Here is a 25,967-nt window from a genome sequence, read left to right on the forward strand (position 1 = left end):
TTTACTTCTTGTTAACCCTTGAGAGTTTTCTTTCCTTTACCTCCACCTAAAGGAGAAACTTTACAGTACTTTAGTTTCCTAAGGGTTGTGATTTCCAGTATTAATGGAAGTACACAGAGTTTTAAGGACTTTCTTCTCTACCCTTATTCTATTAGTTGAGGACTAGAAAACCCTGTCTTTGTACTTCAACTCCGTCTCTAGATCCCAAATGTTAGTTTCGTTTGCTTAAAGTAGAAATTTCGATTCCCATTCCCCAGCATTTAGAATAGTTGTAATTCCGGCTATTTATGTTGGACTCTTAACGGATTTTCCCAAAGGCCCACAGTAGTTAAGCACTACTTTACTGGTGTATGTTTACATGTATCTGCATATACCACTTTATAGTCTTGTGGGTGTTTGGGATCCAAATCACTGTGTAATGGGAACAAGTAATCAGGTTCCAAAGAATAGACTTGCTAGAAAATTTCGGAACAAGGCTCATTAAAAATTGGGGTTATGCCTGATTCTTCTGTTTCTGCCAAAATTATGAGGTGCTTTCAGAGTATGTTATTAGTATAAAAAAGGAATATTTGCATTAAATGACTTTCAGTTTGAGTTTCATCTTGGTCTTCTATTATAGTGCCAGATGACATATGGTAACTATTAAGAGTTAATTGCTGTATAGATTTCTAGCATAGTATCCTGTAAGTTTAATAAAAATAGAAAATATCTTTTGCACCGAATTGAAATTGAAAAGTGAGACTTCTGAACATCTTTGAGTTTAGTTGCTGATTTGAGGAGCCGTGGTTGACTAAAATCTAGGTCTGTACAAAATAATACAGTAATGGCACAGAGAACATTCAATCACTGTAGTGATTCCAGTTTTCTGTTTTTCTTGCCTATATATTTTTGCATTAATATTTGGAAAACCGTATACATGTGTCGATTTGAGTATACACTGTGGTTCGTCTATTAATAATGTGAATTTTCCTCAATAATTATGACTTTTTTATGCCATATTCTTAGGGACATGTGGAAACTATCTTTGACTGCAAATTCAAACCTGATGATCCTAATCTTTTAGCAACAGCTTCATTTGATGGCACTATAAAAGTCTGGGATATAAACACATTAACAGCAGTGTACACATCCCCGGGTAATGAAGGTGTTATTTATTCCCTTTCTTGGGCTCCAGGTAAGAGATAGTTTATTGAGATTGGGAATACAATGAAATGGCTTTTTAAAGCTTCATTTTCATTTGAGTTACTTTCTTCCTCTTGATCTCATCTTGTTCTAAATGAATGTAGAGCAAATTAACGTGAACATATTTATTGATTCTCTTTTTGCGAGGTTTAAGAAGAGTGTATCTGCAGAGGCACTTTGATTCCTGTTTTCCTCTATATAACAAGTCATATAGAAAAACCACAGTAAATCAGGATCATCTTTACCCGTCTAATATTAGTTGTATTTCTATAGCTATGCCTTTAAAAGTATAATACAATTTACATAATAGACGTTTTCTGGAAAGTTTTAATGTAAATCCTGTTTATGGTTATATATCAAGTAACAGTTCACTTGTAACCATGTAATTCTGTATTAATTCCACCTTTGAAGTACTGAAGAACTTTTATGCCATCATAAGATCTTATCTCTGATCTTAGATGCCACCTTATACCTTGCTGCACATACAAAGGAGAGATGTCCTATGAAACCTCTGACATTTTCTCCCAAAACATTATTTCTCCATAACAAATAATTTCACACACCTAAATTAATTTTTCACTTTTAAAGTATATGTAATGGTTTACTTATTTGGTCTAATAGTAGTATATTAATTCAATAACTACATGTAATGTGGATGTAGCTCATCCTTATTTTTAAAATTATTTCTTCATACACAGGGATTCTTAACTTTGAATATATGGGCCTCCAAAGGCTTTATATTTCATCAGAGAGTTTGGGAATCTCTGAGAAATTTATGAATAATTTTTAGTGTGTGTGTGTATATGCCTATATCTGTCAAAGAGTATCTTAGTACTCAGATTTTCAGAGTTTCATGATACGAAAAAGGTTAAGGACCACTGCTTTATGTATCCTTCATCTCCTACAATGAGGAGAATTATAGAAAAAGGTTTTACTTACAACTCTTAATGACAATGTTTGTCCTTTAAGCAGAACATAACTGAGCCTATTCTCTTGATTATTGCAGTATGCACCTCCACTGTAGGTTACCCTGGCTAGCAATATAGGAATTGGACCAGCCAGTGCAGTCACCTTGCACTAGAGCTCATATTAGTTGAATACTCTTCATCCTACAAAAGTATTTATCTGAAACATAAAACATAAATAAAACTTATGACTGTAAAAACTATTGTTTCAAATCACAACACAGAAGATCTAATCTGACTTACAGCATTCTTTCACTCTCTACATTGAGAATTTGCATCAAGAAAGTAAAAATGTTAGAAAATGGAAATTCTCTCATTTTCTGTTATGTGATTACTGGTGAATCATGACTTTGAGGTAAGTGGGGATGATATTTAAAAGATAAATGAGGGTTGACAAGGATGGAAATACAGTAGGATGTAGATAATTACATAATTTCCTCTGTATCTTAGCGTAGAAACCAGACGAAAAGAAAAAAAATGCAAATAAATTTTGAAACATATCCCCAATAATTTAAGAACCCCAAAAGGAGAGCAATATAAAAATGTTAGAAATATGATGAGAACATTTTTAGTGTGTATAATCATTTATCATTAAGTAGTTTCTCCATATTTTCATTCCTAGATAGCACATGACAGCTGCTGCTTTGTTCTGATGGAGAAAACCTCTTCTTTCACTGTCTTGCAAAAGGCACTTATTTAAGTCCTTGACCATCTACTTACTTAGCAATAGTTTTATTTTCACAAATATTTTTTATTTCTTAAAACAGAAAGCATTGTTTATGTTTTTATGGAGAAACTGTATTTTTCCTGTGATCTGTTCATAGAAATACTTTCATAACCATTAAAATACTACTAGATAATCATGGAAATACGAATACTGACAATATATGATAATATTGAGGAATTATTGTTAATATTCATGATAGTTTGGTCTTGATCAATAAAGAAGTCCCTGTCTTTTAGAGATGCATACTGAAGTTTTTACGGATGAAATAATATGATGTCAGAGATTTACTCCAAATAAATTCAGCAGATGCTATAGACAGAACAAGATTGGCCATATTTTGATAATTGTTGAAGCTGTGTAATGGATACATTAACTTTATTATTTTACCTATATTTTTATACAGTTAATAATTTCCATTATAAAAAATTAAAGAACTAGTTTGCAAATCTCAGTTCTTACATTTTCACAAGTTACATTTTTTAAAAGAATTACATTTGTGGGAAACATTTAGTATAATGTCTAACAAATTGTTTCCTAAGGTGGTTTAAATTGTATTGCTGGGGGAACTTCCCGAAATGGTGCTTTTATTTGGAATGTTCAAAAGGGCAAAATTATACAACGATTTAATGAGGTAAGATTTGTTTATTGCTACTGAATAATATAATGTTTTATACTATTTTGTATTTTGTAAATATTTTTATTTCTTAATATAATATCACTTAATAATCAGGTGGTATGTGTATTCTCTCAATTAGAAGAAAATCCTACAGAATACTCACATACTAAAATGAATTCTGAAAATTGTAGCTGAGTCACCTGAAGTTGCATTAGAGAGTCAAAGGAATTTTTGAGTCATCCTCCACAAAATCTAGGCAAATACTAAATAATAGGAAGAAGACTAAACTCAGAGCAAGTCCCAAATTATAGTCCTGGTTCTGTTATTAATTAGCTCTTGACATAAGGAGAATCATTTTATTGCCCTAAACCTGTTTCTTCACCTAAAAAAATGATGAAGGTGGATTATATAGTTTCTTAGATTTTCTTCCAGTTTTCAAATTCAGTTATTCCATGAAGAGCCTTAGAACCTGCTCTCTTGTATTTGTGGCATCACAGATTTTATTTCTCCTTTGTCTTGGAGTTATATTGTCATCCCATATTTTACTGAGTTCCATTAATATTTGAAAAATACATACGATCTGATTACAAAATATTAGGGATGAATCGGGAAAATGATCTAAGATTGTGTCTTGAAATTTCATTTATTTTAGATGATTACTATTGAAGCTTATTAAATATATAATGTCTTTGAAAATTGCTTATATATTTGGGGTTTTAAAAACATTTATACAGAGAGTATTATCCCTTTGAAGATGCTCCTTAGTAGTCCTGCTCGCCCACTACTTGTAGTAGTGTAGCAAATGCAGAGCTTTTAGGAAAATTTTAGGGACCACTGTGAGCAATTTTGCACTCAAAAAAGGAAACTTTGACAAAGGATTATAAAAGTTACATCCTTTCCTTTCTCTACATATAACACAATACCCTTTCGGTTTAGCAGTGCCCCAACCTGCCATCTTCCCTCCCATCACCACAACAACAATTTATTCCATAATAAATAGTGGATTATAAGAAGAGATGAGCCTACAAATGAAACTTATGGCCTAAATTCAAAAGTTGTATATCTTTACTTATTAGATCTGTTGATTTCTTCTTATGGCATCTTGGCAACTTGGAATCTCACATATCTGCCCACTAGTACCTAAACACTTCCAGCCTGATTGTGGAAACCCAGCATTTCAGTATCAAGGACATGTCTTGTATTTCTTTATGTCTTTCCCAACATTCACTAGCGAAATTGCTTAAATCCTTTGTCATAAATAAGGGAAAAGTTAACAATGCCAGCGTTAATTAACTAGGCTACATGTGTTCCACAAAAAGAATTATGGGATAGTAGAGAGTCATAAATGCAATTTTCATGGGAATAAATGAAGCTGACAGAAGGTCTCCACCCCATAAACTGAATGAATAAAGGAACTAGTCCCATTTTTAAATCTGCCTGCATAAACCTATCCTCCTTGATCCCCAAAGAGGTAAAACAGCATACTGGAGATTGCTTTAAGAAGTTAAAACTATATTTACACAGCAACCTTAAGCTACAAGATAAAAAGTCACTTTAGTTTCCCCTTAATGTAATTTAAGTGCTATATAAAGTAGAACTGTTTTTAATTAAAATTTGGAAATGGGTTGATTACAACTTTTATTTACTGATCACACCGTTGATGAATGACATTCTCGTGTAATATATTCCTTCTAGTTTTAAAAATTCTTATAATTCCATCTATTAACTATATCCCCTGGCCCTTCCTCAGTCCTAGAAAGCAGAGAATCAAGCAAATATAAAGTGATTTATTATAGGAATAACGTGAAATCTATTCTGATTTCTTTATAAAATAGAACTTTGAAACTTAGAGAAACAACCAACAATAACTGCTTGCAACATTTCTTATACTGTGGTTGCAGTAGCACTGTTTGGAAGCAGATAGATAACTGTTTGCATCACCATACTGGTAATCATGGGAAAAGGCATTAAGCAGAGCTTAATTCTACAGATGACTTAAGAAGGATATTTTGACTCTTTACCTTGTATCCAGCAAAAAGAAATGGAGCCATCTGATTTATGTCTTAAAACAACAGATTGATATCTTAAAACACTTTTAAATTGTGACAGCTTTAGACATTTTTAAAGTATGTATTCAGGTTTCTGCTCTTGACAGTAATGCCTCTGTTAGTGTCATCTAAAGCACATTCCTAATAGAAAAGTAATACTTAGAAGAAGTAAATATATAAGAGAAAAAAGGGGTGAATTATTTCTTATTGATAGGTATTTTACATTTTTTGAAGCATGGAACAAATGGAATATTCTGCATTGCCTGGAGTCATAAAGATTCTAAAAGAATAGCAACCTGCAGCAGTGATGGTTTCTGGTAAGTACTATGTGTGATACATGATATGAAATTACACTGTTTATAAAGCACTCATTTGATCATTCCAACGTGTATCAGTGAGATTTCATTTGTACAGCTCTACCAACTCTCAGAAGCATTATTTTTAAGCCCATATAGGCACATACTGTATTGCTATGATGTATCATTAATAAATAACAATGCAAGGGTATTTAAAATTTGTTTAATGAGCCATTCAATTGCTTTCTCAATGAAAATACTACCTGAATTACTATGAAAAGACTCATTTCTTTGCCTCAAAGAAACGTTAAGGACTCTTCACAGTCTTAATAATTATCATCACGTTGTTTGGGGAGTAGTATTTCAGTTTCGCAGGTGATTCAGCAGATATTAAGTGCTGTAGAAACTTGTTTACAGTTTTGTAGATGCTTTTATTTATAAAGGAATAAAAAGCCTTTGCAAGGAGAAATAAGGTCATGCATGTGGGAAATGCCTTTTGTTAGGAAATAACTTCACTGACCCTGTGTTTTAGAAGTATGTGCTTTCTTAATTCTGTTAAGTTCCAGAAATAAGTAAGTTTTCAAATAAAAATATGTTAAGGAAAAAATGCCTGGTTTAAAAAACTTTTTAAAATCAGATGCTTCTCCCCTGTAGCTGTCCATGGGTATAGCCATCTTCGATAGGTGGGTAGGTGGTATAGACACTCATAGTTCTTGAGAATACAGAAGTTGTTAGGTTTTGCTAAACCCACTCCAGTCTTCTCATCCTCACTTTTTAATTTCAGTAGAAAAGACAGTAGTTATGGAAACCAAAGATCCTTACCGGGAAGTTAAAATTTTCAGAAACAACAATATTAGTGATTTTTTTTTCCTTGAAAGGAACTACGTGCTAATTGACAGATACCAAAATACAAAAGCGCCTAAGAGTTTTTTGATTAAGTGATACCAAATTAGTTTGACCATGTATTTTAGGGCATTATTTATTTGACAGATATCACATTCAGTGACTAAACACCTGTAAGCATAAGTCACCGTCACTCCCCAGTAACCTCAAAAGTGTTGGTGGGCCTAATAACATTTAACACAGTCTTTTCCATACACTTCTAAAACTTCATAATACATTAATTAGTACACGCTTTTTTTCTAATGGAATCAATAGCTTTTTCATTGTGGTAATAATAGACTAGGGTAGTAGAGCTTTTATTTTTGCAGTTAAATTATATAGAATCCTTTTCTGATGGCAGGGGGTGGGGGATCATCTCTGAATTTTAGTTATATTACTGAGAATATACAATGAAAAGTTATAACTCAATGTCTTGGTTTTGGTGCAATGGTACATAAAACCAACTTCATAAATAGTTGTTTTAAACACTATAAATTTTGAACTACTTCATTTTGAAGCTAAAAATCTAATGTATATGTTAGTTATGTGGTTATGTTTTAAAATGTATTAGACTATGTTTTCCTCATTTAAAAAAATTCTATAAGAAAAAGGGTTTTTGTTGTTTTTCCATCACTCAGGCTGGAGTGCAGTGGCGCAATCCCAGCTCCCTGCAACCTTCACCTCCTGGGTTGAAGTGATTCTCCTGCCTCAACCTCCTGAGTAGCTGAGACCACAGGTGTGCACCACCACGCCTGGCTACTTTTTTTGTATTTTTTGGTAGAGATGGGGTTTCACCATGTTGGCCAGGCTGGTCTTGAACTCCCGACCTCAAGTGATCCACCCACCTCAACCTCCCCAAGTGCTGGGATTATAGGCGTGAGCCACCATGCCCAGCCAAGAAAATAGTTTTTAAATCAAAATTTATTACCTTCTATTAATTGTAGGTTACCATAATTAATATTAAGAGTTGCAGCTGGGCACAGTGGCTCACGCTTGTAATCCCAGCACTTTGGGAGGCCGAGGCGGGCGGATAGCGAGGTCAGGAGATGGAGACCACGGTGAAACCCCGTCTCTACCAAAAATGCAAAAAATTAGCCAGGCGTGGTGGCGGGCGCCTGTAGGCCCAGCTACTCGGAGAGGCTGAGGCAGGAGAATGGCGTGAACCCGGGAGGCGGAGCTTGCAGTGAGCCGAGATCGTGCCACTGCACTCCAGCCTGGGTGACAAAGCAAGACTCCATCTCAAAAAAAAAAAAAAAAAAAGAGTTGCAAAAATACTCATAATTGGTAACATTTATACAGTACTTTCAAATGTTCTTTGTGCTTTGTAGACAAAATCTCTATCCTGGAATATTTCTATTTGAAATTTACAATTCTGACTTTGTTTCCTTGAATAATGTATTTAGAATGTTGTTTTTCTATTAACATATTATAATTAATTCTAGTATTATTCGAACAATTGATGGTAAAGTGCTACACAAATATAAACATCCAGCTGCAGTGTTTGGTTGTGATTGGAGCCAAAACAATAAGTAAGTGTTTTTTTTCCTGAAATAAATAATAACTACATTTTGGAAATTTTAAATAACCATAAAGTTTAGTGCTATTTCCAAAGGTAATATTTATCACTCTATTTATACAATATCCCCTTTGCCTAGCAAATGAGAAACAGCCTTGTAATTGCTCATTTATTTTAGTTATTTTTATTCCATGAAGTTTTTACATGATTTACAAATATTGATTTCCTACTCTCAAAAAAACTTTCTAATACTTAGGAAAAAAAAATAATGCTAACTAATGAAAAATGGAAATGAACCCATTGCATGTATGGCTTCTATCATAGAAATGTGGCCCTTTTTTTATCTCACTTAGGAATCTGTGCGATGCCAGTGTTCCACTGTAACTTTGCATTGTCCCCCACCCCATGCTAATGCCTCTGGCACTGGGTAATTTTCCACGATGTGGAACTTAAGTGCCTGGTTTTGAAAGGTCGATCTTGTTTGACAGCCGAGTATTTATCATGTAAAAAAGCAGCTTAGATTTAAAATTACATCCAAGTTAAATCTCCCCTAAAATTAGACCTTTAACTCATTGCATTTCCTAGAATATTGTGTTTCAAGCCTCTTTTAATGGGACATAAATTATATCTAAAAATCCAAAGTTATTTAAGATATTGTCAAAAACAATGTGAATTATGTTATTTCATATGAAATGTGGGAAATATAGATTAAGGTACTAAAGCCTAATTATACTTGTGTTCAGAGTCAAATCACACGTTTTACAAAATGATAGACCTATGTATTTCCTCCATTAAGTGCAGAAGAATGTGTAAAAAACACTGTTTTTGTGGGTTTTTTGGGGACGGAGTTTTGCTCTTGCTGCCCAGGCTGGAGTGCAATGGCACGGTCTCGGCTCAGGGCAACATCCGCCTCCCGGGTTCAAGCAATTCTCCTGCCTCAGCCTCCTGAGTAGCTGGGATTACAGGCATGCGCCACTACGCCCAGCTAATTTTGTATTTTTAGTAGAGACTGGGTTTCTCCATTTTGGTAAGGCTGGTCTCGAATTCCCGACCTCAGGTGATCCACCCGCCTTGGCCTCCCAAAGTGCTGGGATTACAGGTGTGAGCCACCATACCTGGCCTTACACGCTATTAAGGTTATATGCCAAATAAGCTCACTATCAGCTCATCCCCAGTATTTCCTATCTCAGTGGCCAATATTGCTAACGAGGAAAACTGCTAAAGCCAGAATGCTTAGCCTTTTCTTTTACACCTTTTTATATATCACTGTTTTCAATCAGCCACCAATTCCTGTAATTTTCTCTGTCTAAATATTCATCTTGGCCAGGTATGGTGGCTCATGCCTCTAATTCAAGCACTTCAGAAGCTGAGGCCAGAGGGTCACTTGAGCTCAGGAGTTCAATACCAGCCTGGGCAACATAGTGAGACTTCGTCTCTTAAAAAAAAAAAAAAAATGAAAAATTAGTCAAACTGGTGGGGCACACTTGTAGTCACAGCTCCTTGGGAGGCTGAGGTGGGAGGATAGGTTGAGCCCAGGAGGTCGAGGCTGCAGTAAGCCATGATTGTGCAGCCTGGGTGATAGAGCCAGACCCTGTTTCAAATTTAAAAGAAAAAAATTATAAATACTCTTTTTTTTCCTAACCATCAACTTGCCACTAAACCAATAACATTTGGGTTTTTTTAGAGTCCTGCAGAAACTTTCTAAGTCAGTTCTGCAGTTTACAGCCTTTATCATCACCTCTTCTCTCTCTACCCCACCTCTCCATGTTGCAGTCAGAATGAACATTTAAGACACAGGGCTGAGCACACCATTCTACTGCTGAAGTCTTTCAATACTTTCCCGTTAACTGCAGGATAAAATGAAAACTTTCAGCAAGCACTACAAGAAGGTCCCTGAGTAATCCTTTTCCTATTTTAATCTCATTCCCAGGCTTGCTTTCCTTTATTCCTTGCATCCAACCACACTCACTTTCAGTTTATGGAACTAGCCATCTGATTTTCACCCCAAGGTTCACTTATACTGACCCCCTTACCTAGGATTCTGTTTCCCACCCTACACCACATACCCTACCTGGGTGGGACATAGATAACTGCTATCCATCCTTCAGCTTTCAGCTCAAAAACCACAGAAAACTATTCCTTGACCCCCATATGAAGTAAGTTTCCCATATAATATGCCTTTGGAGCACTTAATATAATAAAATTAAATTTTATTTTTTGCCTGGTTGCATATTGGCTGTCTCACCCTCTGAAATGTAAGCCCTATGAGATCACCAACTGTGTTATCTGTGTTAAACAGCATATTCTTAGCAAAACACTGAGTTGCTGACCCTCACTGTGCGTTGAAAAAAGGAGATGTTCAATAAATATTTGTTGAATATGCAAATGAATAGAATTACCTTGTATCTGACTAATAGAACAGTTCCACATTCCTATTTCTCTGTTTTATAGAGTTAATAACCCATTTGGCCAGTTGAAATAAAAGCTAGATATTAATATAATATGTTTAGTTAGTTAAGAAAGCTATATTTTCAAATGACACTGGAAGTCTTTTATATTTAACTATTATGCTTACTACCAAGCATACCTAATAAACTTCATTTTTAATTTTAAAAACCTTTTAAATTGTTTTAATTGCTGTATTTATATTCCACTTAACGTCTTAGTAGGTAAGTGAACCTTGAACATACCAAAGTTTATTTATAAGGTATCTCTGACTGTATAATTTAGATATCTTTATGTGCATTCTTTAAATGTTTATGGTATCATTTCTAAGACTTTATATTTATGTATCTCTATATATACATATATATAGATACTCATATATACATGTAAATATATATATATGCAAATTATATTTTCCCAAATGTAGAAACTGTCTTATCAGTGGACCTTGAGAAGATGTAATCTGCACATTTACAGATTGGCATGCCAGTTTGCAAACTGCCGTATTTCTACATGTGGGCTTAAATAAATATAAGTATTATAACCCATGTGACAAAATCAACAGTTTGAAGTTTTGAAAGGGTTTTGATGACAGTTGAGATCCACAGTGTGTAACTGCCTTTCTTTATGTTTAGCATGTGGAGACTGTTTATATGATGGTTAGAGTAGATGTTCCTCAAGTAGACTATTCTGGCAGGTCCGTGATTTCCACAGGTCTGCCTAGTACTCATAATTCCTTTCCTAGCAGTATTCCAAGTTTGATCACGAAGGTACAAGTAGTTGCTTAGCTTATTCTCACTATTGTGAGAATAATGAGCAAAGAACATTAAAAGATCATATTCTATTTCCAGGGGCTTCATAGTTGTATCAAACAGTTAAAACATCTTAAAGAAGGGAAGCCATCAAAAAGGAATGGAAAACTGGACTGTGACTTCCTGTCCAATCAGACAACCTGGTCTGCAGGGACCTTTTCCAGAAAACTTTCAGTGAGAATATTGTTGTTTGTACCCATGCCACAAAAACACTCTAACAAATGGGCTAAGGCATGTAATAATAATTTGCCCACCAGCAAGTAAGCAAATGTCATCACTCACCATTTGGGATGCTTCTTAAGACCTAAGTGTTGCAAAATGTAATGTTTGAGAAAAATTCAGAAAATTATGAGTCTGGTCATCTTGAAAAATAACTTATAAATAGAAATACCATTACCTCTGACCTAAAATAAATAAAATAAAAACTCAACCAATTAAAAGAAAACACAGAAAGTCTTTCCATACTGGTGCAGTTTCTGTAAATGAGCAGTAGCGTGATTATACACGATTTTTTACATATGTAAGTTTTTAGTCTAACCACTAAGGAAGCAAAAATTCTCCTTTTAGAAATTAGAACTATGGTATACCTTTAATTATTAGTTATACATCATATTTATCCTATGTCAATATTCCATTGATGATATTTCAGAGACATGATAGCCACTGGCTGTGAAGACACAAATGTTCGTGTTTATTATGTAGCCACCAGCTCAGATCAACCATTGAAAGTATTTAGTGGGCATACAGCAAAAGTGTTTCATGTTAAATGGTCTCCTCTGAGAGAGGCAATTCTTTGCAGTGGTTCTGATGATGGGTATGTATTTATGGATTCTAATTTTCTAGTCCTTAAAATCATAAGCTTATATTTTCCTAGAAATGTACGTATTTATAGGAGATATACATATATAGGAGATATATATATACAGAGTCTCCCTCTGTCACCCAGGCTGGAATGCAGTGGCGTGATCTTGGTTTACTGCAATCTCCATCTCCCAGGTTCAAGTGATTCTCCTGCCTCAGCCTCCCGAGTAGCTGGGAACCACAGATTTAGTATCGAATGATTAAGCATTTTCATTGAATTTTTGGCATAAATCCAAATTTAGTAAGAGAAATAATTAGGAGATTTCTGTAGGTTGTAACTTGAAATAAGTCAGAATGGTAGGGAAATCAGTTATACTGCCATACTCATGGCAGAACTCACAGATGCTGCGCTTCAGCCTGGAGAGCCTCAGACACTCATTTGCAGTGGGGCCTATAAAAGCCTTTCTTAGGTTTGACCAAAAAACATGCATTGGGACTTCAAAGCCTAACTACCTAACATGTCATAAAAGGAAAGACACCTGTTCTAGTGGCCCCTACAATAACATTAAATTATTTTGATACAAATCCCTTTAATGTATTCTTATTGATGGAAGTATATCAAATGTAAAATATTTAAATGTTAGCATATATAAGAAATTAGCAACACAATTTTTAGATTGTAATATACTTTGATAAATTGTCATGTACTAGCTTAAGAAGACAAAGAAGAAATGAAAAATTTTTTTTTTTTTTGAGACAGTCTCACTGTGTGGCCAGGCTGGAGTGCAGTGGTGCGATCTCAGCTCACTGCAACCTCCGCCTCCCGGGTTCAAGGTATTCTCCTGCCTCAGCCTCCCTAGTAGCTCGGACTACAGATGTGCGCCACCACGCCCAGCTAATTTTTGTATTTTTAGTAGAGACGGGGTTTCACCATGTTGGCGAGGATGGTCTCGATCTCTTGACCTGATGATCCGCCCGCCTCAGCCTCCCAAAGTGCTGGGATTCCAGACATCAGCCCCCGCACCTGGCCGAAATGAAACTTTTTATATAAAGCAGAAAGGGATATGCCTTAAGACATAAGAAGATATCATTTATCTCCTATATAGTGCAAAATAGTAATACTTTTGAAGCACTACTATTTTGTTGTCAGTTTGGCATATATCTGTGACTAAAAAATTATTGGGAATTGTCTAAGCAAAATTAGCAGTTGGAGGTCTTAAATTGATTATAAGTTAAATTTTAATTTCAGTAGCATTTGTACAATCAATAGATACAAGTAATTTCATGAATCCAGTTATATTTAAATTTTTTAACTCGATCTAAGATTTATTCTACACTGACCAAGCAACTTATGTCACTGACAAAAACATGAAGGAATTATTTGCTGTATTGATTAAAGCATAAATATGAAGTGACATTTCAAATAATACCCATCATCATACATGTTATACTTTTATAATTTACAAATAATCTTAACATATTAAATTATTGTATCTGTATTATTAGTCATATTTTCCACTTTGGGTATAGCGGTTTTTGGTATTTCATTTTAACAAAGCAATTTTATTCACATAAAAACTGTGAAATAATATGTTTACTACCAGTAATAAATCAAGAGTAAAAGTCAAGAAAGAAAATATGTTTAAATAAGCTAGCACTAGCCTAGTTAAATATTCATTTCCATCTACTATAAAGAAAAGTATGTGAGGGGATGAATTTGTTAATTAGCTTGATTTAATTATTCCACATTGTAAGCATACATCAAAATATCACATAAATATATACAATTATTATTTTTTAAATTAAAATGAAATGAGAACTTTATATCTTGAGACATAAAATGCTTCTAGATAAGCTAATAAATAATTATCATACTCTATTAAGAATATGTTAATACTCCAGATACATTATAACTTGAATGTTATCACACCCATAATATTCTGTTTTCAGTACCGTTCGAATCTGGGATTATACTCAGGATGCTTGCATCAATATTCTTAGTGGACACACTGCACCTGTGAGGGGATTAATGTGGAATACTGAGATTCCATATCTGCTCATATCTGGCAGCTGGGACTATACTATAAAAATATGGGACACTCGAGAAGGAACTTGTATGGATACTGTGTATGATCATGGTGCAGATGTATATGGTAACGTGTCTTTCATTCTTTCATGTATTTGTTATATTGACATACTAATGATGCTTATAACTTCTGAGGAATACAGTATTTTTGAAGAAGTTTTACAGTGTTTTATTTTACAATACCATTTTTCACATTAGAAAATATACATGTTTATTATTATAATACCAGAATGTACAGAAGAAAAAGTCAACAAAAATTATCAGAAGATGACTATTATTAGCACTGTATTGTCTTTCTCCCCGCCGTTTGCAGGTGTGTCTGTGTTTCTGTGTACACACAAACGCACACACAATGCACACATATTGCGATTGGCATATATACATGTATGGCTTTTGTTTTTCTCCCTTCATTTGACATCACTCCAGAGGTAAGTTGTTTATCAGGAGATCAGTAATAGAGTAGATACCACTTATTTAACCATTCCTCTATTCTTGGATGTTTAGTACAATGTTTTGTTTTTGAATATAATCCCTTTTTTAATATAATTAATGTGGTTATGGAAAATCAGATTACTTACCATTTGCACATCTCTTCACTCTCATTCTTTTTTGTATTTATTCTCATCCTTAAACTTTGATGGGAGTGAATGGACAGATTAAGAATCCAAAAATGATTTCTTAAAGTAACCTCAATCTAGATCAGATTCAGATCCATGTGCTTGACCACAATGGCCTTTTAGCCAAGGCAATGCGGGACTGAGTGTGGGAGAGAATCATATTTGTTGATATTAAAATTGAAAGGTCCTCAACTCTTCATCTTTTAACTAGAACGTCATCTGCCCATCCACTAACTCATGGATACTATGTATGCTATTGGTTTTATAGTATACTTGTTGCTGCTTAACCACACGAAATATAATTTTAACATTTTCATCCATGACCATTTGCTTTCTAATAATTTTTTTTCTTTTTTCTTTCTTTCTTTTTTTAATTATTATTTTGTTTTTTTGAAACAGAGTCTCACTCTGGCTCTGTTTCCCAGGGTGGTGTACAGTGGCGCAAACACAGCTCACGTCAACCTTCACCTCCCAGGCTCAAGAGATCCTCCCACCTTAGCCTTCCAAGTAGCTGGGACTACAATCACGTGCCACCACACCCAGCTAATTTCTGTATTTTTGGTAGAGATCGTATTTCATCATGTTGCCCAGGCCGATCTCAAAACTCCTGGGCTCGAGGGATCCACCCGCCTCAAACTCCCAGGAAAGTGCTGGGATTACAGGCATGAACCACCATTTCCAGCCTCTAATAGTTATTCAATTTTATATTCATATTTATAGAATATATAAAATAATTTATTGCACTCTTGTATTATTTTCAGCCAGTATATTAAATGCAGATAGAAGGTTGACTGAGAACCTTTCAGTTACTCACAATATTTCTTCATAGCTTCAATTCTGTAGAAGTTTTATGAAGCACATATAAATAAAGAATATTTTTCAATGTTCACTTTCCTTAAAATATGTTTTTATTTTCATCAGGTTTAACCTGCCATCCCAGTCGCCCCTTCACTATGGCCTCTTGCTCCCGTGACTCTACAGTGAGACTCTGGTCATTAACAGCCTTAGTCACTCCTGTACAAATAAATATTCTGGCAGACAGATCTTGGGAAGAAATTATCGGGAACACTGGTATGGAACATATACATGTATTAGAGTTTATTTCTAAATGATGTTTTATGAGAAATCTTTTCTCACTGAATTATGTCTGTTCTTCAGATTATGCTATAGAACCAGGCACTCCCCCTCTACTGTGTGGTAAAGTGACAAGAGATATTAGACAGGAAATAGAAAAACTAACTGCTAATTCTCGAGTGAAGAAACTGAGATGGTTTTCAGAATGTTTATCCGTAAGTATTACAGGAATTAAATGCGAATATTTTCCCTTTAGCCAACATGAATCATTACGACTATTTTTATTCACATATTTACATGTGCCATTCTAATTCATTGGGTAACTCTTACCATAATCTGTACACTATAAGAGAGCAAATGTAAAACTAGAAACAATACATGAGATAACATATAGTTATTTTGTTAATTTTTAAATTTAGATATGCCTGAATTATAATATTTTTGAAGATGCAAAATATTATGAGGTTTTTAATTCACTATTCCATATTTATTCTTTATCAACGCTTTAGCCTCCAGGTGGCAGTGACAATTTATGGAACTTGGTTGCTGTGATAAAAGGACAGGATGATAGCTTACTTCCTCAGAACTACTGCAAAGGAATAATGCACTTGAAACATCTGATTAAATTTAGAACAGTGAGTAAAATATGCAAATATGATGTACTCAAGCAAATTTTTTGCCTTTTCACTATTAAAATATAAAAATGATTTTAAAAACATGTATGATTAGATTGGTAGATTTAAATAAATGAACACCGAGGAGATCCATCTTGGGTAAAATGAATCATAAAAGTGAATTACTTGAGAACAGATTAAGTCAATCATGGTTCTCATAGGTTGAGTCTCATGAAATTCGTTCAAGGTCACTTGAAACTCCTTGAAATGCTTTATCTTTCCCCTATTAGCAGATGATTGTGACATGTGGACTATTCTAATTTTAGTCTCAGAGGGCCTAATAGACTATTCTGGGATATGTTTTATAAAAAATGATCATATTATAGCTCTTAATGAATCTCAGTAAAAACTACTAGTTACCTCATCCCTGGGGCAATCTACAGCACTAACAACAAAACCCATTCTGGGACCAGAAAGAAAAAATTGCTTATATATTTTCTGAAATATGTATAGTTAATCGTTAGAGCATGGAGACAGTTGTGCCAGAGATGTGGATCTACTGCTCATAAAGAGCAGTTTCTTCCATAAAGAGGAAGTACCTTCTTTAATCGCAGACTAAACACCTAATGACTGTAACCGCAACATCTATTTGACAGGAGAAGAGCTAATTAAAGTAAGCCAGTAACTTTTTATTTTTACTAGAGGCCTATCTGTATTGTTGTATATTACTTTATCATTACCTTTTATCTATTCTGTATAACTACAACACCTGGAGAGGGTTAAGAACAATGGGATTCAGTCTCTCCCCTCCTGTGTCCCAGCCCCACACACAGCCCAAAATATTATGTTTAGAAAGGTATCATATTTTATAGAGAAAAATATTTTTAAAATATTTACCTTCCAGAGCTGTATGCTTTTGAAGTATGTATTCATGTAATGTTTATATGATCATCTGCTATCATGAACTCTTGTAAAACAATTTTTTAAAATTTATAATTATTATGGATGCATAATAGTTAAGGGGTATATGTGATATTTTCAAACAAGCATACAATGAATATTGATCAAATCAGGGTAATTGAGGTATCCCTCACCTCAAGCATTTATCTTTTTTTGTGTGTTAGGAACATTTCAATTCTGCTCTATTAGTTATTGCAAAATATACAACAAATCATTGTGACACATACAAAACAAAATATGACAAATATTTTAAAATTCTATTTTCTTTTTAAAACCAGTCTGAAGCTCAAGAACTAACAACAGTCAAGATGTCTAAGTTTGGTGGTGGTATTGGTGTACCTACTAAAGAGGAAAGACTGAAGGAAGCTGCTGAAATCCACTTGAGATTAGGACAAATTCAGAGATACTGTGAACTTATGGTTGAACTTGGAGAGGTAAAGTACTATGAAAGTAAAACTAATGAGTTTAACATAGTAGTCTAAATATTAAGAATATACTCAATTTTAAGTATTAAAAATAAAAAGCTCAGCACTTTGGAGGCCAAGGTGGGTGGATCACTTGAGCCCAGGAGTTCGATACTAACCTGGGCAACATGGTAAAACCCCACCTCTGCAAAAAACACAAAAAATTAGACAGGCATGGTGGTGTGCACTCGTAATCCCAGCCTTGGGAAGCTGAGAGGATCAGTTGAGCCCAGGAGGCAGAGGTTGCAGTGAGCTGTGATCGTACCACTGGACTCCAGCCTGGGCTACAGAAAGAGACCCTGTCTCAAAAAAAAAAAAAAGCCTGAGCACGGTGGCTCACACCTGTAATCCCAACACTTTGGGAGGCCAAGTTGGGTGGATCACGAGGTCAGGAGATTGAGACCATGCTGGCCAACATGGTGAAGCCTTGTCTTTGCTAAAATACAAAAAAACAAACAAACAAACAAACAAAAACAAAAAAAACTAGCCGGGTGTGTGGTGCACACCTCTAGTCCCAGCTACTTGGGGGAGGCTGAGGCAGGGGAATCACCTGAACCTGGGAGGCAGAGGTTGCAGTGAGCCGAGATCATGCCACTGTACCCCAGCCTGGGTAACTCCATCTCAAAAAAAAAAAAAAGAAAAAGAAATGTATATACCCTGCGTGCTGGCTCACACCTTCACACCTGTAACCCTACCACTTTAGGAGGCTAAGGCAGAAGGATCACTTGAGGACAGGAATTCAAGATCAGCCTAGCCAACATGGAGAAACCCCGCCTCTTCTAAAAATACAAAAATTAGCCCAGCGTGGTGGCGTATGCCTGTAATCCCAGCTACTTGGGAGGCTGAGGCAGGAGAATTGCTTGAACCTGGGAGGTGGAGGTTGCACGGAGCCGAGATCGCACCATTGCACTCCAGCCTGGTGACAGAGCAAGACTCCATCTCAAAAAAAAAAGGAAGCTTATTTTTTTACAGATCTGATTCTCTGGCAATCTGATATGAAGTGTAGATGTTAGGAGAGTAGTTATCAAAGTGTTCCAGGACAGCAGCATTGGCATCACTGGGGACCCCTATGCATGTCTCACCTCAGACCTACGGAATCAGAAACTGGGGTTGGAGCCCAGCCATCTTGTGTTTTCATAAGCCCTCCATGTTATTCTCTTGCATGCTGAAGTTTGAGAACTACCGCCCTAGGCTGGAATCTTAACTTCTTACAAACAAACAAAAAACTATGTTGGCTAATTTGTTCACAGTAGAATCCCCTCGCTAATACTACTTGTCATAACTAAATCCCGCACTGGCCAGAAGAAGGGTTTCTGCTGAATATCATCTGATAAAGGATGATGATTGTTAATGGAGGGCTAAATCAACAAAACTGATCTTTACAGAAAGCTTAGGATGAATTTATGCTTTTGCTACCCTTTAGTAGATGGGTAGTGACTGCAATGGAACACGGGAGAATGGGGCTTCTGTTTCTTGATCCTGGGTGTTGATTACATGGGCATATTCAGTTTGTATAAACTTACTGGACCTTTCCCTTTTCTGTATATGCATTTTAGTTCAGTGAAAATTCTTCCCTTCCCTGCCTCACCAAAACAATGGTTAGAATGGCATGGACTTATCTCATAGCTTATCATCTTTTAAAAAGTTTAAGTTAGTTAATTGTGTAGCTACAAAGCATGGTATTTAGAGTACTTGTAAATAATATAAAGTAAAACTAAGCAATATGGTTACATTAAAATAAATCAAAACTAAATTTAGCTCACCTTTTTACTTTCCATATACCTCAAGAAAAACAATGAATTACTGCTTGACCCCAAATAATAAAATGTGCCATTTTAAAATGTTATCAAAAAGGCATTATAAATTTAAAAGTATTTAATTTAGGAGCAATGTAAAAATTTTCCTTGTAAAGTAGTAAATATTTAACTAAAAGTTGCTTTTTTAAACAGCATTACTGCAGAGAAGATCTATCAAAAGTCAAGGAGAAAAGGAATTAATAAATTTTGGTACAACAGTGTAATTCTTTAGCTTTCTGGGTTTTATATTTGATTAAATATAATTTAAACTGCCTTTAACTCAAAGCCTATTTCAATCAGGTATCTGTTTGGGAAGCTTAATAATTTTATTGTTGTGCAGGTTCATCGATGTACTTAATGATCTATGAAACTGTACAAGTCGTTAGAAATATGGGTGTCCTAAGCCGGGCACGGTGGCTCACGCCTGTAATCCCAGCACATTGGGAGGCTGAGGCAGGTGGATCTCCTGAGGTCAAGAGTTCGAGAACAGCTCTGCCAACATGGTGAAACCCTGTCTCTACCAAAAATACAAAAATTAGCTGGGCGTGGTGGCGGGTTCCTGTAGTCCCAGCTACTCAGGAGGCTGAGGCAGGAGAATCACTTGAATCCGGCAGGCGGAGGTTGCAGTGAGCCAAGATCATACCATTGCACTCCAGCCTGGGTGACAAGAGTGAAACTCCGTCTCAAAAGAAAAAAAGAAAAAAGAAATATGGGTGTCCATAGAATCGTTTGTAATCATTTCTTAGGGATGTTTTTTATTTTTTAAGCTTATTTATTTGACATGTTTCTACTGAAAGAGCTTGGTGAATTCAAAGTTAATTTAATCTACATTGCAACTTCTTTCTTACATTAGAGAGAGATTTCCCCTGAAAACATATTTTAAGATACCTTTTAGGTAACATGATTTTAAATATGTAGTATTAAAAATTGCGTGTTCAGGCCAGGCGTGGTGGCTCACGCTTGTAATCCCAGCACTTTGGGAGGCCGAGGCGGGCAGATCACAAGGTCAGGAGATCGAGACCATGGTGAAACCCCGTCTCTACTAAAAATACAAAAAAAAATTAGCCGGGCGTGGTGGCGGGCGCCTGTAGTCCCAGCTACTCGGAGAGGCTGAGGCAGGAGAATGGCATGAACCCAGGAGGCGGAGCTTGCTGTGAGCCGAGATCGCGCCACTGCACTCCAGCCTGGGCGACAGAGCGAGACTCCGTCTCAAAAAAATAAAATAAAATAAAAAATTGCCTGTTTAAAATTTAACATATTATTTCTGGTTAATTACCAATTTTCTAGTGATAATTGCAATAGAACCCTTGTGTTTTGAAGAGCCTCAATTAAAATTAAATTTTGATTCATGTAGTGATATTTCAGAAAATTTTCCTCTCAGTTCCACTCTAGACTGGAATTCAATGAAATCTATATTTTCATATAACAGTAACAATCAGCCTTTATTAAACAATGAGCTTCTTCAATAGAAGTCCAATTTTTAAATATGAAGATTATATTGTCAGTTAAATGAAGAAATGACAATAGATAAAGTTTATTAAAATAAGTAGGAAAGGATAAAATAGAAATAGATGGTATATTTGTTCATATAAGTAGCAGTGAAATAAAAATGTTAATATTTTGAACACCATGGAACAAATTACTCTGGAGTTGTATTAGAAGATGAGTCAACATATTTTTCAAAGTACATATTTTAGTTACTATTTCTTTTCTTTTCTTCCCTTCCTTTCTCTCCCTCAGTCTCTTCTTCCATTTTTCTCTTTCTTTCTCTCTAGGTTTAGGACTGGATTTTCCCTAAATAATAGAATTTTACATATTTTATTTTAAAATATTTTAATATGTAGAGACTTCAAAAATTTGTGGAAAATGGAATTAAAAGATAACAATAAAAAATAAATATTTTTCTCAACTTCTTCAAGCTCCATCAAGTTCAAGACACTTTTGTAAGTGATGACAGCAGCCATTTAATCCTTCCCTAAGGAACCGAGGGGTACTTGGAATTTAACCATGTCAATACAGTCTTTTTTACTTTGTTTTTTGTTTGTTTGTGTTTTTTGTTTTTTGTTTTTTTTGAGACGAAGTCTCGCTCTGTGGCCTAGACTGGAGTGCAGTGATGTGATCACAACTCACTGCAGCCTTGAACCCCTGGGCTCAAATGATCCTCTCCACTCAGCCTCCCAAGTAGCTAGAACTACAAGTGTGCACCACCACACGTGACTAATTAAAAAAAAAAAATTTGTTTTGGTAGAGATGAGGGTCTTGCTGTGTTGCCCAGGCTGGTCTCAAACTCCTAGCCTCAAGCAATCCTCCCACCTCAGCCTCCCAAAGCACTGCCTTTACAAGCATCAGCCACCATGCCCAGCTTCTTTTATATTATTGACAGAGGTAAAATTAGTGCTCTTTAAAGATTTTTTTAAGACTACGGAACAAAAAGAAGTCAGAAGGTACCAAATCAGGACTCAAGAACTCAAGTATAAAAATACTGTATTATAAACACAAATCTATTTTTAAGTGTCTTAAGAATTACACAGAGCAACCAAAATTAATATGCTCCTGCCCTTTTTGCCTTCTATTCTAGTGGGACAAAGCCCTGTCAATTGCACCAGGAGTCTCTGTGAAATACTGGAAGAAGTTAATGCAGAGGTAAGGCAGAGAGAGCCCGTGTTAAAATAGATGTTTTAAAATCATGTCAGAATAGAAGCAGTATATAAATATGGCAGTAGCTCTTGAAATTTCTTATTCTTATGTTGTCTTAAATAATAACTAAATTTTGTATCTACTGATACAGTAAATGAAATGAATCAGTTACAAGTAATTTTGGTGTTCTTGGATTTGACTTGACCTCTGATGAAGATAGCAGAAGGCAAATTTCCCCATGTCAATGGAGAGAAGGACAGATCAGCAAACATACTCACTGATTAATAAGCTGCTATTGAAATATAAGTGGCAAGATTTTCTGAAGGTTAGCATAGGTTCATAAAACACTGTTCTATTAATTATCTCAAAAATTTTCTCTGTAGGCACTAATTCCTGCCATTTCTCCCCATGGATGTGAGGGAGGCACTGATGATAAAGAAGGGTCTGACCACTGAGGAAATTAACTAAACATTCTTGTTTTAGAATGCAATAAACCAACAAGATTTTTTCTCAAGTGGATTAGTTTCCTGGGATTGCCATAAAAAAAAAAAAAAAAAAGAAAAGAAAAGAAAATTACCATAAAATGGGTGGCCTAAAACAACAGAAATTTATTTTCTCACGGTTCTGGAGGCCAGAAGTTGTCAGCAAAGTTGGTTTCTACTGGAGGCTCTGAGAAAGAATTAGTTCCATGCTTCTCTCTTGATGTCTGGTTGTGTGCAGTCCTTGGCATCTTGTGGCTTTTTGACGCGTCACTCCAGTCTCTCCCTTATCTGCACATGGCATTTTTCCCTGTGTGTCTCTGTGCCCAGATTTCCTCTTCTTATAAGTCACGAGTCATATTGGATTGAGGGCCTACCCTAATCCAGTATGACCCCATATTACTTTAACTAATTACATCGGCTAAGACCCTATTTCCATATACGGTTACATTCACAGGTATCGTGGGTTAGGACTTCAACATAATTGTTTTGAGGGACACATTTCAACCTACAACGTATGATTATTTTCTGTTCTATTTTGTTCTACTCTCTTCTATGCTATTCATTCATTTAACAAATATTTATTAATGCCTACTATATGCCAATCACTGTGCTAAGCTTATAGAGTACTATATATTATTATGTAATGACCTTGCTTCTGACATTAAAAACAGAAATTTGGATTTTTCTTTTATGAAACAAGGTTTAGTGGCAAAAAATCAACTGCTTCTTACAGACACAAGTAAAAATCAATCAAAGGCTAAACATAAAATTCAGAAGGATTAACACATTTGCCATGGGAAAGTAGACTGTTCCCTAGCACCTGCTCCCAACAGTAAGTTAAGCAACAGGCTGATTGTAGCCCTCAGATTTTAGTCTCCCTCTCCTGAGCTTTAAGAATTCCCAGTGCTATAAGTCCCTGTACCCTCACAGCACAATTGTGAATGTTATTGCTCTCACCGAATCCTTAAGAAAGTCAAGTTAGCAGAGGATATTTACTTCACAAAACATTATTTCAATCTCAGCAAAAACTTAATGGATTTCCATTTAAGACCAAAGTGGAGTCACTCAGTGTTAATATTGCAGAATAAAAGTAAACATATTTTGTATTCTATGTGATTATTGACATTTTATTAGCATCTAGTCATACTGATATGCTGCTACATTGCTTTCTATGTTAGGTATCTGTGAGTTTCAAATGTGGTGTATCCTCAGATAAATTGGAACAAAGGAAACCTGACCAAGATTGGTGTATATGAACTGAGCTATAGATAATACATAGGAGATAACCAAGTGAAGAGGCTAGAGGAAGCATCCCAGGCTTAGGAAGCAGAGTACAGGAACTCTGTGAAAGGAGGCTGCTGTAGCTGGAGTGCAGGAGCCAGGGGGAAGTGATGCCATGGGAAAGTGAAAAGGTGGGCACAAGCTGGACGTTTTAGGGCCTTGTAAATGTAGTAAGCTTTTTTATTTTTTCTTTACCCTAAGAGGAACACAAGACATTAAAGGTTTTTAATTTTAAATAGGGTAGAAAGTGATGTGATCAATTCTTCATTTAGAATATCCGCACAAGCTAAAATATCAAGAACAGATTAGAGAAGGTCAATAGCAGATATGAAGAGGCCAGTTAGAAGGCAATTCGAATAGCTGAGTCAGGAGACAGCAGTAGTGTGGATGCCATATGTAGTGATGTGGGGACTGAGAAAAGTAGACAAATTTGATATATCTAGGAGTTAAAAGTAACTGGATTTGGTAATAAAGATGAGGAAGGTATAACAAATAATTTTTAGGTTTGAAAAACTGTTGCTAATCACTGGGATTTAAAAACAAACAGCTAAAACAACAACAGCAAAACCATTAGAAGAGGATTTGCATCAAATGGCACAAAGATCATCAGTTCTCTTTGGACATGTTGAGCTTGAAGTTCCTTGTGATTTTAGTGGCATTGTTCAATAGGCAGTCTTGATTTTGTAGCCCAAAGAAGAAATCTGGATCACATGGAGGTTATTGTTGATCTTAGTAAGAGCTGTTTCAGTAGAAAGAAGGAGACTGAAGCAAGATTAGAATAGATTTAGTGGGGAAGGAAAAGGAGGAAGCAAATGGGAATACACGAAACTCTTCCAATTCTATTTCATTTATCTTTGAAAGCCAACTCCTGATTTTCTCTGCCTCTTAGCCCATGTAGCTGCCAGAAAGTGGTCTCTCCACAACTCCTGCATTTATGCTTTATAGATCCAGCCATTCATCCAGATTGGCAGTCTCTCAATCATAGTTTCAAATGCCCAGGGAAGTAGATTATTATTTCTAACCAGCTTGTTTCTAAACAGCTATAACAAGAAAATCAAAGTCACATAGTAAAAACATAGCTGTTGAGGAATACTTCGATGACTCTATGAAATTGGAAACTGTTAACAGTGAGCTGGCAAATATCATGAAAAATATTTTCCATTTTCAGCATGAAAAATATCTGCTACCCCTACCCAAAGATTAAAAATTGAATTCTGGTTTAATGTAAATGCTAGCATAAATTAAATAGACCAGGTTATTTTTAAACAAAACTGAGGTTAAACATTGAGGACAGAATTAGCTAGGGGGTTAGTCATTGAGAAAATACCTGAGACTTAGATGGGAAGATACACACACACACGCCACACACACACACACACACACACACACACACACACACACAGATGGAGAGAGAGAGAGAGAGAGATGGGTGCAGAGAGACAGAGACAGATATACGGAAACAGACACATGTACACCCTTCACAGTCTCTAAGATTACCATCCCCTTTCTCTCTTCACATGTCTGGAACATTATTTTTCTTTAATCTTCCTCACTTAGGGCACTTAAGACATTCTACATTTTATTGTTAATATTTATGTTTCTATATTCTCCATCTTAGTGATTTTTAAGCTACTTGAGTTTCAAGGCTCTCTATTCATTGTTACAC

General features: G+C 35.4%; 1 protein-coding gene across 5 annotated transcripts in view; it reads left to right on the top strand.

The window, feature by feature from the left end:
• The window catches only part of WDR17 (WD repeat domain 17), a 112,967-nt gene that overhangs the window by 63,974 nt on the left and 23,026 nt on the right, over positions 1-25,967 (top strand). For all 5 annotated transcript variants that reach the window (XM_032148947.3, XM_032148949.3, XM_032148950.2 and 2 more), the window contains 11 exons: positions 1,006-1,174; positions 3,414-3,505; positions 5,773-5,855; positions 8,159-8,245; positions 12,139-12,303; positions 14,241-14,443; positions 15,915-16,064; positions 16,152-16,282; positions 16,577-16,702; positions 17,920-18,075; positions 22,480-22,544. In XM_032148947.3, the coding sequence (XP_032004838.1) occupies positions 1,006-1,174; positions 3,414-3,505; positions 5,773-5,855; positions 8,159-8,245; positions 12,139-12,303; positions 14,241-14,443; positions 15,915-16,064; positions 16,152-16,282; positions 16,577-16,702; positions 17,920-18,075; positions 22,480-22,544 (1,427 nt within the window). The remainder of the gene's footprint in view (positions 1-1,005; positions 1,175-3,413; positions 3,506-5,772; positions 5,856-8,158; positions 8,246-12,138; positions 12,304-14,240; positions 14,444-15,914; positions 16,065-16,151; positions 16,283-16,576; positions 16,703-17,919; positions 18,076-22,479; positions 22,545-25,967) is intronic.

The sequence above is a fragment of the Hylobates moloch genome, unplaced genomic scaffold (assembly GCF_009828535.3).
Source record: "Hylobates moloch isolate HMO894 unplaced genomic scaffold, HMol_V3 SCAFFOLD_3, whole genome shotgun sequence".
Lineage (NCBI taxonomy): Eukaryota > Metazoa > Chordata > Mammalia > Primates > Hylobatidae > Hylobates > Hylobates moloch.